General features: G+C 42.9%; 1 protein-coding gene across 1 annotated transcript; it reads left to right on the top strand.

Annotated features, from left to right (window-relative positions):
• The first annotated feature begins 3,809 nt into the window (after window positions 1-3,809).
• On the top strand, window positions 3,810-11,542 carry LOC140535612 (NACHT, LRR and PYD domains-containing protein 3-like). The gene is made up of 8 exons (XM_072657009.1): window positions 3,810-3,957; window positions 4,941-6,756; window positions 7,990-8,163; window positions 8,288-8,461; window positions 8,691-8,864; window positions 9,434-9,592; window positions 10,858-10,904; window positions 10,974-11,542. Exons 1-8 carry the CDS (start codon window positions 3,810-3,812, stop codon window positions 11,540-11,542), a joined length of 3,261 nt encoding a protein of 1,086 aa, XP_072513110.1.
• The last annotated feature ends 931 nt before the right edge of the window (window positions 11,543-12,473 follow it).

The following is a 12,473-nucleotide window of genomic DNA, read 5'->3' as shown; positions in this document are numbered from 1 at the left end:
CCCCTGCTGTTCTTCTAACAGCAGTGTGTGTGCTCTCCTAAAAGCACAGCTGTGGGAACAGGTTTCCATACAGTCATCATGGATATTAAGGCAGGGCAGACAGTGTGACCCCACTTGTGAGTAAGCCAGTGGCGACAGTGAGAGGAAGAAAAACCAAGACACAAAAGATGAACAGGAAAGATCATACGAGTAAAAAAACAAAACAGGAAAAAAAAAATAAAAACAATAAAAACAATAAAACAAAACAGAATGAAGAGAAAGTGGTAAATGTAGATGAGAGCGTGAGAGAGAGGATGAAGTCCTGCAGGTAAACAGCCTGAAGCAGAGTCCTGCAGTCAGGAGAGGATTAATAAGTTATTAGAGTTATTAATAATTCAAAACAAACAAGAATATGGTCAAGTTTTAATTTATAAAATCAACACAGAGTCACAATTATACATCTAATACACACATACTGTATACTGTACTATACTATACTGTACTATATACTATACTATATACTACACTATACATACACAAATCTTATTCACACAAACTGTATACTGTACTATACTATACCGTACTATATACTATACAGTATACTGTACTATACTATACTGTACTATATACTATACTAAATACTATACTATACATACACAAATCTTATTCACACAAACTGTATACTGTACTATACTATACTGTACTATATACTATACTGTATACTATATACTATACTATACATACACAAATCTTATTCACACAAAGTGTATACTGTTCTATACTATACCGTACTATATACTATACTGTATACTATATACTACACTATACATACACAAATCTTATTCACACAAACTGTATACTGTACTATACTATACCGTACTATATACTATACAGTATACTGTACTATACTATACTGTACTATATACTATACTATATACTACACTATACATACACAAATCTTATTCACACAAACTGTATACTGTACTATACTATACCGTACTATATACTATACAGTATACTGTACTATACTATACTGTACTATATACTATACTAAATACTATATGATACATACACAAATCTTATTCACACAAACTGTATACTGTACTATACTATACTGTACTATATACTATACTGTATACTATATACTATACTATACATACACTTACATCTTATTCACACAAACTGTATACTGTTCTATACTATATACTATACAGTATACTATACTGTACTATATACTATACTATACATACACTTACATCTTATTCACACAAACTGTATACTGTTCTATACTATACTATACAGTATACTATACTGTACTATATACTATACTATATACTATGTACTATACTATACATACACTTACATCTTATTCACACAAACTGTATACTGTTCTATACTATACTGTACTATATACTATACTGTATACTATACTGTACTATATACTATACTATATACTGTATACTGTTCTGTACTATACTGTACTATATACTACACAGTATACTGTACCGTATACTATACTGTACTATATACTACACTTTATACTATACTGTACTATATACTATACTATATACTGTATACTGTTCTATACTATACTGTACTATATACTACACTTTATACTATACTGTACTATATACTATCCTCCCACCACCATGTTTAACAGCTGGTACAGTGTTCTCGGGGTTGAATGAGGCGTAACACAGGACAGCCAATCAGGACAGATGTCATTCTAAGGGTGAAGCACAGCTTTATCAGATACCAGCTGTCACTCAAATCAGATCATCATCTGGAAACAGAAAGAAGAACATTTGTGTGTGTGTGTGTGTGTGTGTGAGAGAGAGAGAGAGTGAGTGTGTGTGTGTGTGTGTGTGTATGTGTGTGTTTTACACAACAAAACCAGAATTCCCAGTTTTGAGCGCCGCTGTTTGTCTAGATGTGATTGGTCACACTGTAAAAGTGAGAGAGGAACATGCTGTCCAGCCTCTCGCACTGACCGGTCCTACAGCGCTTCATCAGACACAGGTAGAACTTTATATACATTAAAATAACACACACACACACACACACACACACACACACACACACACACACTGAACCACTCATCATCTATCATAATACATAAAAGTAGCCTAAACAGCTAACTCTGTTACTCTACATCAGCCTTTCCTCTCTTGTGATTAGAAGACATAATGTGCTACACTAAATGGACAAAAGTATTGGGACACCTGCTCATTCACTGCCTCTTCTGAAATCAATGCTATTATAAAGAGTTTCTCCAGTTGGACAGTTGGAGTAACTGTCTCTACTGTCCAGAGAAGAAGACGTTTTACTAGATCTTGGAGCAGAGCATTGCTGTGAGGATTTGATTGCATTCAGCAACAAGAGCGTTAGTGAGGTCAGGATGTTGTATGACGATCACCACCCCACCCCATCATCCCCAACTCCCCAACTCATCCCATCTAAAAGTACTGGCTGGAGCTCCAAGATAGAGCCAGGCATGGCTGCCGTGTTGGGAGCCTGGACGAGAAGAACACGTATGTGAGGAAGCTGTTTGTGGACTACAGCTCAATGCTCAGCACCATCATTCCCCCCAGGCTTGACACCAAGCCCCGGGATCTGGCTCTAAACAGCTCTCTGTGCGGCTGGATCCTGAACTTCTTGACGGGACGACAGCAGGCGGTAAGGAAGGGCAGCATCATGTCCTCCTCACTGGCCCTCAACACCAGAGCCCTCCAGGGATGTGTGGTGGCTCAGCCCACTTCTGTACTCCCTGTAGGGTAAGTGAGGCAGAGGGGAAGTGGTGGCTCTGGACTGTTGATGATAGGGTTGTAGGTTCATACCCAGGTTTCCATACCCACTCACCCTGTCTGTATGGAAGCAGTAATGTAAATAATTCAGATTATATATTAAACACTGCAGTAATGTAGGTAGAGTGTGTGTGTGTAGTGTGTATGGATCCTGGTTCAGCCGATAGCTCCTACATGTATGAGCTTTATGTTAGTGGATACAAAATATTACCTGCTGTCAGGTGTTTCCATGACACATGTGTGTGTGTGTGTGTGTGTGTTTGTGTGTGTGTGTGTGTGTGTGTGTGTGTGTCAGCAAATGGAATGTGACTTTTCCTCTTCTTGAAAACCAGAATTTCCCCTTCTCAGTCTGAGGACAAGCACTCCAAACATCATGAGGTGTTGTGGTGTGTAATTTATTATATAATAAATACATAAATTAATAAAATGCTTCTATTAATGCCATCAGTTAATTAATCCAGTGTATAACTGAAGATATCATTTAAAATATATAAACTATATAAATATACGCCATAAGGACAACATTACTGGATGGAGTGTTAGTAATGAAGTGTCTGGTCAGCTTGTCTAGTCCCTGTAGAGAAGAAGAACTGCCAATAGAATAGGACTCTCTGGAGCAGATCAGCATCATGACCCTATTGGCTCCATGCTGCCTAATGCCAGGCGTGGGCTAGGGGGGTATAAAGCCCCCCAGCATTGAGGAGCTGTGGAGCAGTGGAAGAACTGTGTTCTCTGGAGTGATGGTGGAGGAGCTCCATCCAGTACTTTTGGGATGAGGTAAGGTGGGATGGTAATCCTTCTCCAAAATCTAGTAGAAAGTCTTCTTCTCTGGACAGTAGAGACAGTTACTCCAACAGAAGCAGGATCAGCTCTTTAAAATACCCTTGATTTCAGAAGAAACACTGATTGAGCAGGTGTCCCAATACTTTTGTCCATGTAGTGTACAGTAGCACTCCAGAATCGCTTAATCAGGCCCTGTGTGTGTCTATTTCTATCTCCACAGATGAAAGATGAGAAGCAGGGATGATGGAAGCCTCCACCCTCACTTCAGCAAACCCCGTCCAGACCACCATCACCGCCACTGCAGGATCCAGCGTATCTTCTGCTTTGCTTGTGGGCAACACCTTTAATGACACAGTTAATATAGTCTTCAACACAGTCACAACAAACAGAGGTGTGTACCGAGTTCAGTCGAAATCAGATGACCCTCTAACCCCACCTGACCCTGTAACCCCACCCGTCTTCCACCTTGTCTACTTTAATACTCTCAGTCAGCTCATCGTGTCGGTTAATACGCAGCTGTTAATAGACGTGTAAGTATTTGAACATTAGCTGGTTAAAAGGGCGTAAGAATTCACACCTCCTCCTGATATCTAATCTGAGCTGGAAATTAGGCAGACCTGAACACCAGTCGAATATGATGGCCCAGTCACTGGTAACTTGCAGGGTGGATCCCCAGCGATGCCAGGACTTCCGAAGAGCATCATTAGAAACTGGCGTTCTCCTCCAAGCGTGACATCATGGACAAGACCTTTTTATCTGGCGTCATGGACTTCACATGACCTCTGAAGGTGTCCTGTAGTATCTGGTGTCATGGACTTCACATGACCTCTGAAGGTGTCCTGTAGTATCTGGTGTCATGGACTTCACATGACCTCTGAAGGTGTCCTGTAGTATCTGGCGTCATAAACTCCACATGGCCTCTGAAGGTGTCCTGTATTATCTGGCATCATGGACTCCACATGGCCTCTGAAGGTGTCCTGTATTATCTGGCATCATGGACTCCACATGGCCTCTGAAGGTGTCCTGTATTATCTGGTACCAAGACAGATCCTTTAAGTCATGCAAGTTGTGAGGTGGGACGTCCATGAGCATCTTTGAGCCTTGGGGATCTATGACCCTGTTGCCAGTTTAACAGTTGTCCTTCCTTGGAGTACTGCATACCAGGAACACCCCACAAGACCTGCCTAATGTTCTGGAGATGTTCTGACCCAGTCATTGTCTAGAACGTCACCCCAGACACTGAAACCAGATCATCAGTGTTCTTCACTTTTCTGGCAGAGGTTTTAAGGTTACATGTCTTACTGCAAAATGAGCTTGAGGTCTATTTGTACTGTAAAACTTACCATGTTTTTTACTGTTTTCAATCACTTACAGTGAAGGAAGTTCCAAAGAGTGTTCTAGAGAAGCACAAAGCCAGACAGAGGGAGAACTTCAAATTCATTCATGAAGGCGATCATAGAATTGAACACAAAACCCTCCTCAACTCCATTTACACCAAACTCCACATCTCAGAGAGACAGCGTGAGAGGGCGAGGGATGGTGAACACGAGATCTGGCAGATCGAACGAGAATTTTCAAGACAATCTCCACATGAGACGCCCATCAGCTGCAACGACATCTTCAAACGAACTGGACCACATGAAGACAAAGGTGAAGGGAATCAAGCGAAAGGTTTTAGAACTGTGCTGACCAAAGGTATCGCAGGCATTGGGAAAACTGTCTCCGTTCAGAAGTTCATCCTCAACTGGACCGAAGGCAAGGCCAGCCAGGACGTGGACATCATGATTGTGATGCCTTTCAGGGAACTGAATTTAGTCAAAGGTGACCAGAACAGTCTACTCAGTCTTATTGGTGCCTTCAACCCTGAACTCAAAGATCTGGATGCGGCAGCTTTCGAGGACCTCAACACGGTCTTTGTCCTTGACGGCCTGGATGAATTCCGTTCCCCGCTCACTTTCACCCACCAGTTGGTGTCGGACCTTACCGCAACATCCTCAGTCGGGGGTCTAATCACGAACCTCATCAAAGGACGTCTTCTCCCATCTTCTCGTCTCTGGATAACCTCCAGACCAGCAGCAGCTAGCCAGATCCCCTCTCAGTACATCGGCCGTTTGACAGAAGTTCATGGGTTCAATGACCATCAGAAGGAGGAGTACTTCAAGAGGAGGATCCGTGATCAAGAACAAGCCGATAAAATAATCTCGCACATCATGAAAGTGAGGAGTCTTCGCATTATGTGCTGTATTCCAGTCTTCTGCTGGATCACCGCAACCACACTAAAGCAAACCCTGGAAAAAGGCGACAACTCCGAAATCCCCAAAACTCTGACCGAGTTATACATCCACTTCCTGCTCACTCAGGCCAGCATGAAGGACCAGAAGTATGACCTGAGTGGAGAGAAAGATTCAAAGAAACTTCTGGAAGCCAACAGAGGGACCATTCTGAGACTAGCTGAGCTGGCCTTCAAACAGCTGATGAAACACAATGTGCTGTTCTACCATGAGGACCTCGTAGAGTGTGGGCTTGACATAGCTGAGGTTTCAGAGTGCTCTGGCTTCTGCACTGAAATCTTGAAAGAGGAATCTGTTTTTTACCAGAGGAAGGTCTACTGCTTCGTGCACTTGAGCTTCCAGGAGTTTCTGGCAGCTTTCTATGTGTTTTACTGCTACGTTAGCAAAAACACACAAATGCTAAAGCTTTTTCTTGGGGGTTTTTACCAAGACAACATTACATTGCACTATTTGCTGGAAATGGCCTTGATCAAGCTCCATAACAAGAAGAACGGCCATTTGGAGCTTTTCCTCCGTTTCCTGGTGGGCATCTCACTGGAGTCCAATCAGAGACTCCTACACGGCCTCCTGACGGAAATACTGAGTACCTCCGAGAGCATCAAGGCAACCATCCAGTTCATCAAAAAAGAGTTACGGAATACATCTGTGATATTCGGTGGCGAGTTACCCATCACTCTGTTTCTTTGCCTGCTAGAAATGAAGGACCACTCTCTTCTGGAGTTCCTAAAGTCTGAGAAATGCTACGAGCAGGAACTGTCCGTGGCACACTGCTCAACAATAGCCTACATTATTCAGACGTCAGAGGAGGTGTTGGATGAGCTGGATCTGAAGAAGGTCTGTACTCATGAAGAGGGTCAAAGGAGGCTGGTTGCAGCTGCCTGGAACTGCAGAAAGGCTCGGTGAGTATTTCCCCGGAGTATTAAAAGATAATAAGGGCTACCAGGTGGCCCTTTCTAAAATGTGATGGGTACTCCACTTCTTAAAGCATAACATTGAATGCATTAGTATGAGGACTGACACAGCCTGTATTCATCAGTATCGGTGTTAGGCATCCGTCAACCTGCAGAAGACAAGTGCAGAAACAATAGGCTATTTGCTGGTGGTTGTATTTGTGTAAGGCGACGACAGGTCAAACCATAGGCCAGGATGTGTGTTTGTCTGTCTTGCTCAGGACTCGTCTGGTTTAATTATGCCAAGTCAGTAAGGAGACCATAGTACTCTTCTCCTCCTCTCAGAAGAGGAGGGTCTTCAGTCTGGGTTTGAGGACAGTGAGTGTTGGACTCTGCTGTTCGGACACCCAGGGGAAGTTCGTTCCACCACTTCGGTGCAGGACAGTAAAAAGTCTGGACGTGGATCTTAAAGGATGGCAGGTCGAGCCGAGCCGTACTTGAAGCTGGAAGGGCTCTTGGTGCAGATCGGCTTTTGACCATCGCCATCAAGTACGGAGGGGCTGGCTGGTCCAGTCTTGGCTTTGTAGACCAGAGTCAGGGGTCTGAATCTGATGAGGGCAGCAGCTACAGGAAGCCAGTGAAGAGAGAACGCAGCAGAGGAGGAGTTTTTAATGCAATCACTGAATAATAAGCTTTAGGATGTGAGAAGGTTGGGAATCTCCTTGCTCAAGGATTTAAGGAGACTTTATTGCCATTCGCATCACATGTGGCACATGGGGTGGAACAAAATTGAGATCTCCTGAGGTCCCAGTTACACCTAAATAGCAATTATTGAATAAATAAAAATAATTATAATAATAATTATCTAGAATATAAGAGGGGTAGATATACTCAGTCTGTGAGTCTTTACACCTCCTGTCTGAAGGGAGCGGGACAATAAAGTGAGTGTGCTGGGTGATGTGGGTGGCCCTCTTCCTGCATCCGGAGGTGTAGATGTCAGAGGTGGTGGTTATCCCAAAAAGGTAAAGCTAAAAGATAGACAATATCATCCTTAAATGATGAATAACTCTGGTCCTGGAGATCTCCCACCCTGCTGATATGCATCTCAGCACACCTGATCCAGGTAATCAAGAGCATTGGAACCATGCAATTCTAGAGCCTAATCGGTCAGAACCAAACTCTGCAGGTTAGCACCTCTTGGAGATGGTTTCTGTTCAGTACTGTGTTCATTCCCTTCCACAGACTTTCTGCTTCCAATCTCAATGAGGAGTCCTGTGAAACTCTGGCCCTGGTCCTACAGTCAGAGAATTCTCCACTGACCGAGCTGGACGTGAGCAACAACTACCTGCAGGACTCCGGGGTCAGGAGACTCTCTGTTGGGCTGAACAGTTCAAACTGTAAACTGGAGATACTAAGGTCAGGATGGATCTGTTTGACTCACATACTTATCTTATAGACCATTACAAACGACTCTCAGTGTTCCCAGTGTTCCCAGTGTTTTCTGAGGATACTAAAAAATGTGTGGACTGTCCTGTTACAGACTAGCTGGCTGCAATCTCACTTCAGAGATCTGTGACACTCTGCTCTCAGCTCTACAGGCAGTAAACATGCCCTTGCGAGAGCTGGATCTGAGTAACAACGACCTGCTGGATTCGGGAGTGAAGCAGCTCTTACCTGGACTGAGGAGTCCACACTGTAGCCTGGAGACGCTGAAGTCAGTGCTGAGTGGTTTAGTATTGTCTGAATTTTGTTAAATGTAGAGATTATTAATCATCCTTCATTAGCTTACATTGCTGCTTACAGCTTGAAGAGAAATTCAGTGCTGAGCAATGTTGTGGATCCCAGATCCCCCAGGGACTGGGTCCTACTGAGGCAATCTCAGTAGGACCCATATTTGTATTTGCTGGACGACATATTTGTATTTGCTGTATTTTCTGAAACAGACTCGCTCTCTGTAGCATCTCAGAGGAGTGCTGTGAAGAGCTGGCCTCAGTCCTACAGTCACCCAACTCACATCTCAAACAGCTGGACCTGAGTAACAACGACCTTCAGGATTCGGGAGTGAAGTTCATCTCGGCTGGTCTGCGGAGCCCACACTGCAGACTGGAGATACTCCAGTTAGTGTTTCTCAAAATGAGAGAATTTTATGTGCTTACATATTATTAAATATTAGAGTTTTTAGAGAATATTAGAGAAACAACAATGTGGAATATATTGTAAGTCACTGTATAATAAGTATATCGTCGATATATTTAACACTTCTATACTGGAGTAAATGTCGAAGTACATTTGATAATATATTACTTAATTACTAAATTTGGACTGAAAGTAAAAGGGTAACAAGCAAAAATTAATAACAACATTAATAATAATAATAATAATAATAATAATATTATACAAATAACTTTACTACCTCAAAGTACTTCTACTTTTAATATGTTTGGTACTTTCTGGAGTAAATACTTTTGTATTTCTACTCAAGTAGCATTTCACAAGACTGTTTCTAATTGTACTCAAGTAAAGAAGAATTATTAAAAATACTTTACTGCTACTTAATGCTTACTACTTAATAATTAATAATAATAAACTGAGTGTATTTAACTCAATTTAACTCAAATTTCATTTGTTTTAAAGTGTTTTAAAGAGTAATAATTTCCCTTTTTTTCACTGATCTTCATGCTCTTAGTTTATCCGGCTGTATGATCTCAGAGGACGGCTGTTCTTCTCTGGCTTCAGCTCTAAAATCAAACCCCTCCCATCTGAGAGAGCTGGATCTGAGCTATAATCACCCGGGAGAGTTTGGGGAGAAGATGCTCGCTGCCAGTTGCAAACTGCAGATATTGAAGTATGTATAAATGTGTAAACAGCTCTCGGGACATATTTCATATGCATATTTCACTAATTTCACCATGTTTGATAATGCTGTCCATTTTTAAACAAGCTCCTTTTTGTAGGTACGGTTAATGCAGAGTTCATAAGTAAAAATTTTTAGAGATACAGTATACCTTGCAAGGTATTTCAGCAGCCCCTTTAGCCAGCACCCCACTGCCTTATTGAAATGTGCAGCTGCGTATTTAAAGACTTGGGTGCCAGTTTACTGACTGACTGCTAGTTTAGGCCTTGTGACTCCAGACAATCACATCCAGGAAAAGTTTGGGATCAAAAATTAAATTCAAGGTATGAAGTAACGCAGTACAGATACTTCATTACTTTACTTCAGTAGAAATGTTGCTTATCTAAACTTTACTGGAGTAATTATTTACTTCTACTTCTCACATTTTCCCCAAATTATCTGAACTTTCTCCTCCTTACATGTTAAAATCAGCCTCGTTCCTCCTATTTCATTTCCCTTTGTTTTCATTCCGGCTCGTCATCAATAAAAACCCTCTCCAGATAAATCTCTCCATCCGGAAAGTGAGAGTCTGATCGTGATTGGATGAGAAGTATAAACAGACTCCATTCTGACTCCCTATTGGTTTATAAGAGATCCATCACACCTGCACACGTCCCGTCACTCTCCAGCAGCTCACAGCAGACGTCTGTAGTCTAGTATGAAGACTGTGTCCGTGGCAGAGACTCAAGAGAGCTGCAGTGAAACGTCCCGACTGAGCCCCACATTTACATTCCAATAAAGCTTATTGATCACACGCCTCTGAAGTCTGACTTTCTGCAGCTTTACAGAACTTCTAGACAACGACTCCTCATATTTTCCTCCATGAAGCTCATGTTGATGCTCAGTAGAGCACAGAGACGCTCCTTTAATAGAGCTGATATTACTGAAATGCTTCATTTTCAATGGGCAGATCTGCAGCTGAAACAGGAGCCTAGTGCAGCCCAACATTTTTAACATCAACATTTTAATAGATCATTCTCCTCATTATGACTTTTAGAGAAATGGGGTTTTGGGGAGGGGGGGGGGGTAGTGCACTATAGACCCCTGTGGCTCGGCCTAAGCTTTCAGTCTTTGTTTTCCTTCCGTTACTTTTACTTTAAAAGTGGTTCTGAAACCAGTACTTTTACACTTTTACTGGAGTAAAAAGCTTAAAGCTTCATCTTCTACAGAAGTCTTTTAAACCCTCGTATCTCCACGTCTATGTGTGTTTTCTTTAGTGTGGATCATGGAGGAAAATGCTGGATGAAACCAGGCTTGAGAAAATGTAAGTCCCCTCGTTCTCCTTCGTTTCTCTGGGGTTTGTCTTTTTGCTAACCTCTCGTCTCCCGGTCAGATGCCTGTGAGCTCACCCTGGACCCAAACACAGTGAACCCAGGACTAAGCCTTTCCGAGCAGAACAGAAAGGTGACTCGGGTCGGACAGGAGAGCGCGTATCCTGACCACCCAGCCAGGTTTGAATCCGTGCCTCAGGTGCTGTGTAAGGACAGCATGTCTGGACGCTGTTACTGGGAGGCCGAATACAGCGGCGGGTGGAAAGGTGCCACCGTAGCCGTGGCTTATAAAGGAGTCTTCAGGAAAGGAGACGAGATAGAAAGCTGGTTCAGGAACAGCGGAAGCGCCTGGAGTCTCTCCTGCTCTGTGAAGAACTGCTGTGCCTGGCACAACACCAAGCGCAGCGGCGTACCTCCACCTCCCGCCGGCTGCCGCTCCCGGAGACTGGGAGTGTACCTGGACTGGCCGGCTGGCGTCCTGTCCTTCTACAACGTCGCACCAGACACACAGATGCTTACACACATGCACACCTACCACACCAGGTTCACTGAGCCTCTGTACGCCGGCTTCGGGGTTGAGCACCACAGCATGTCTGTGTGGTTATGCCGGCTGGACGGACGCAGCCTCTGAGGGCCTTCCAGGACGTGCCAGGTTTGGTTCTCTTGGTTCAGACGTCAGACCAAAGGATGTAAACATAAGTGATATGGGTATAAACCGCTGCATGTAGGATTTTACTGCATTAACCGAAGCTGATGTGTGTTTAATATCCTTTAAAGGTCCCGTAGAATTATTTATAGAGCTGGCCATAACCATACTCCCATATAAATGAAACTCTCACAAAAACACACTATATATGTACATATTCACTAGATGTTATTATCTATCACCTCCACTGATCATACAGGAGAACCAGAAGGTCTACAGTCTGTAATTACAGAACTACACAGTTCACCTGTATGATAAGCAGAGCTGATCAAATGGACCAGGAGGTGTACCGACAGTAATACTGGACTAATGCTATATTCATATTCAAGTATATTCATGGCAGGCTTCCCAGTTCTGTTTTTAAACACATATATAATGAAATATTCAAATTTACTTAGCAGGCATGTACAGGTTAATAGGAATGTATAAACAGAATGAATATGTATATATTCATTTATATTTATATATTACATAAAGTTCATTAAATGGTATGACCTTGTTGAGTTTGCTTAAGTTAGTTTTAACACAGGAACTACAGCTGTCTTAAGGTTGTGTATATATTTGTTAACCAGAGCTTTAGGCCAGTGGTTCTGACGTTAGCCAGTGTTGCAGTGTAAAGCTACAGTCTGTAAAGGTACCGTCTGCATTTGACCCATCTGTCAAGCACACTAGTGCACTAGGGGCAGTGAGTACACACACACACCCAGAGCGGTGGGCAGCCAACTCCAGCGCCCGGGGAGCAGAGAGGGTGAAGGGTCTTGCTCAAGGGCCCAACAGTGGCAGAACCTACAACCCTGTGATCAATAGCCCGGAGCTCTAACTGCTGAGCATCACTGCCCCTTTTTGAAGTGATGAA

Source organism: Salminus brasiliensis, chromosome 15 (genome assembly GCF_030463535.1).
Source record: "Salminus brasiliensis chromosome 15, fSalBra1.hap2, whole genome shotgun sequence".
Taxonomy (NCBI): domain Eukaryota; kingdom Metazoa; phylum Chordata; class Actinopteri; order Characiformes; family Bryconidae; genus Salminus; species Salminus brasiliensis.
Note: the sequence above shows the minus strand (reverse complement) of the source record. Positions and strands in the feature narration are given on the sequence as shown.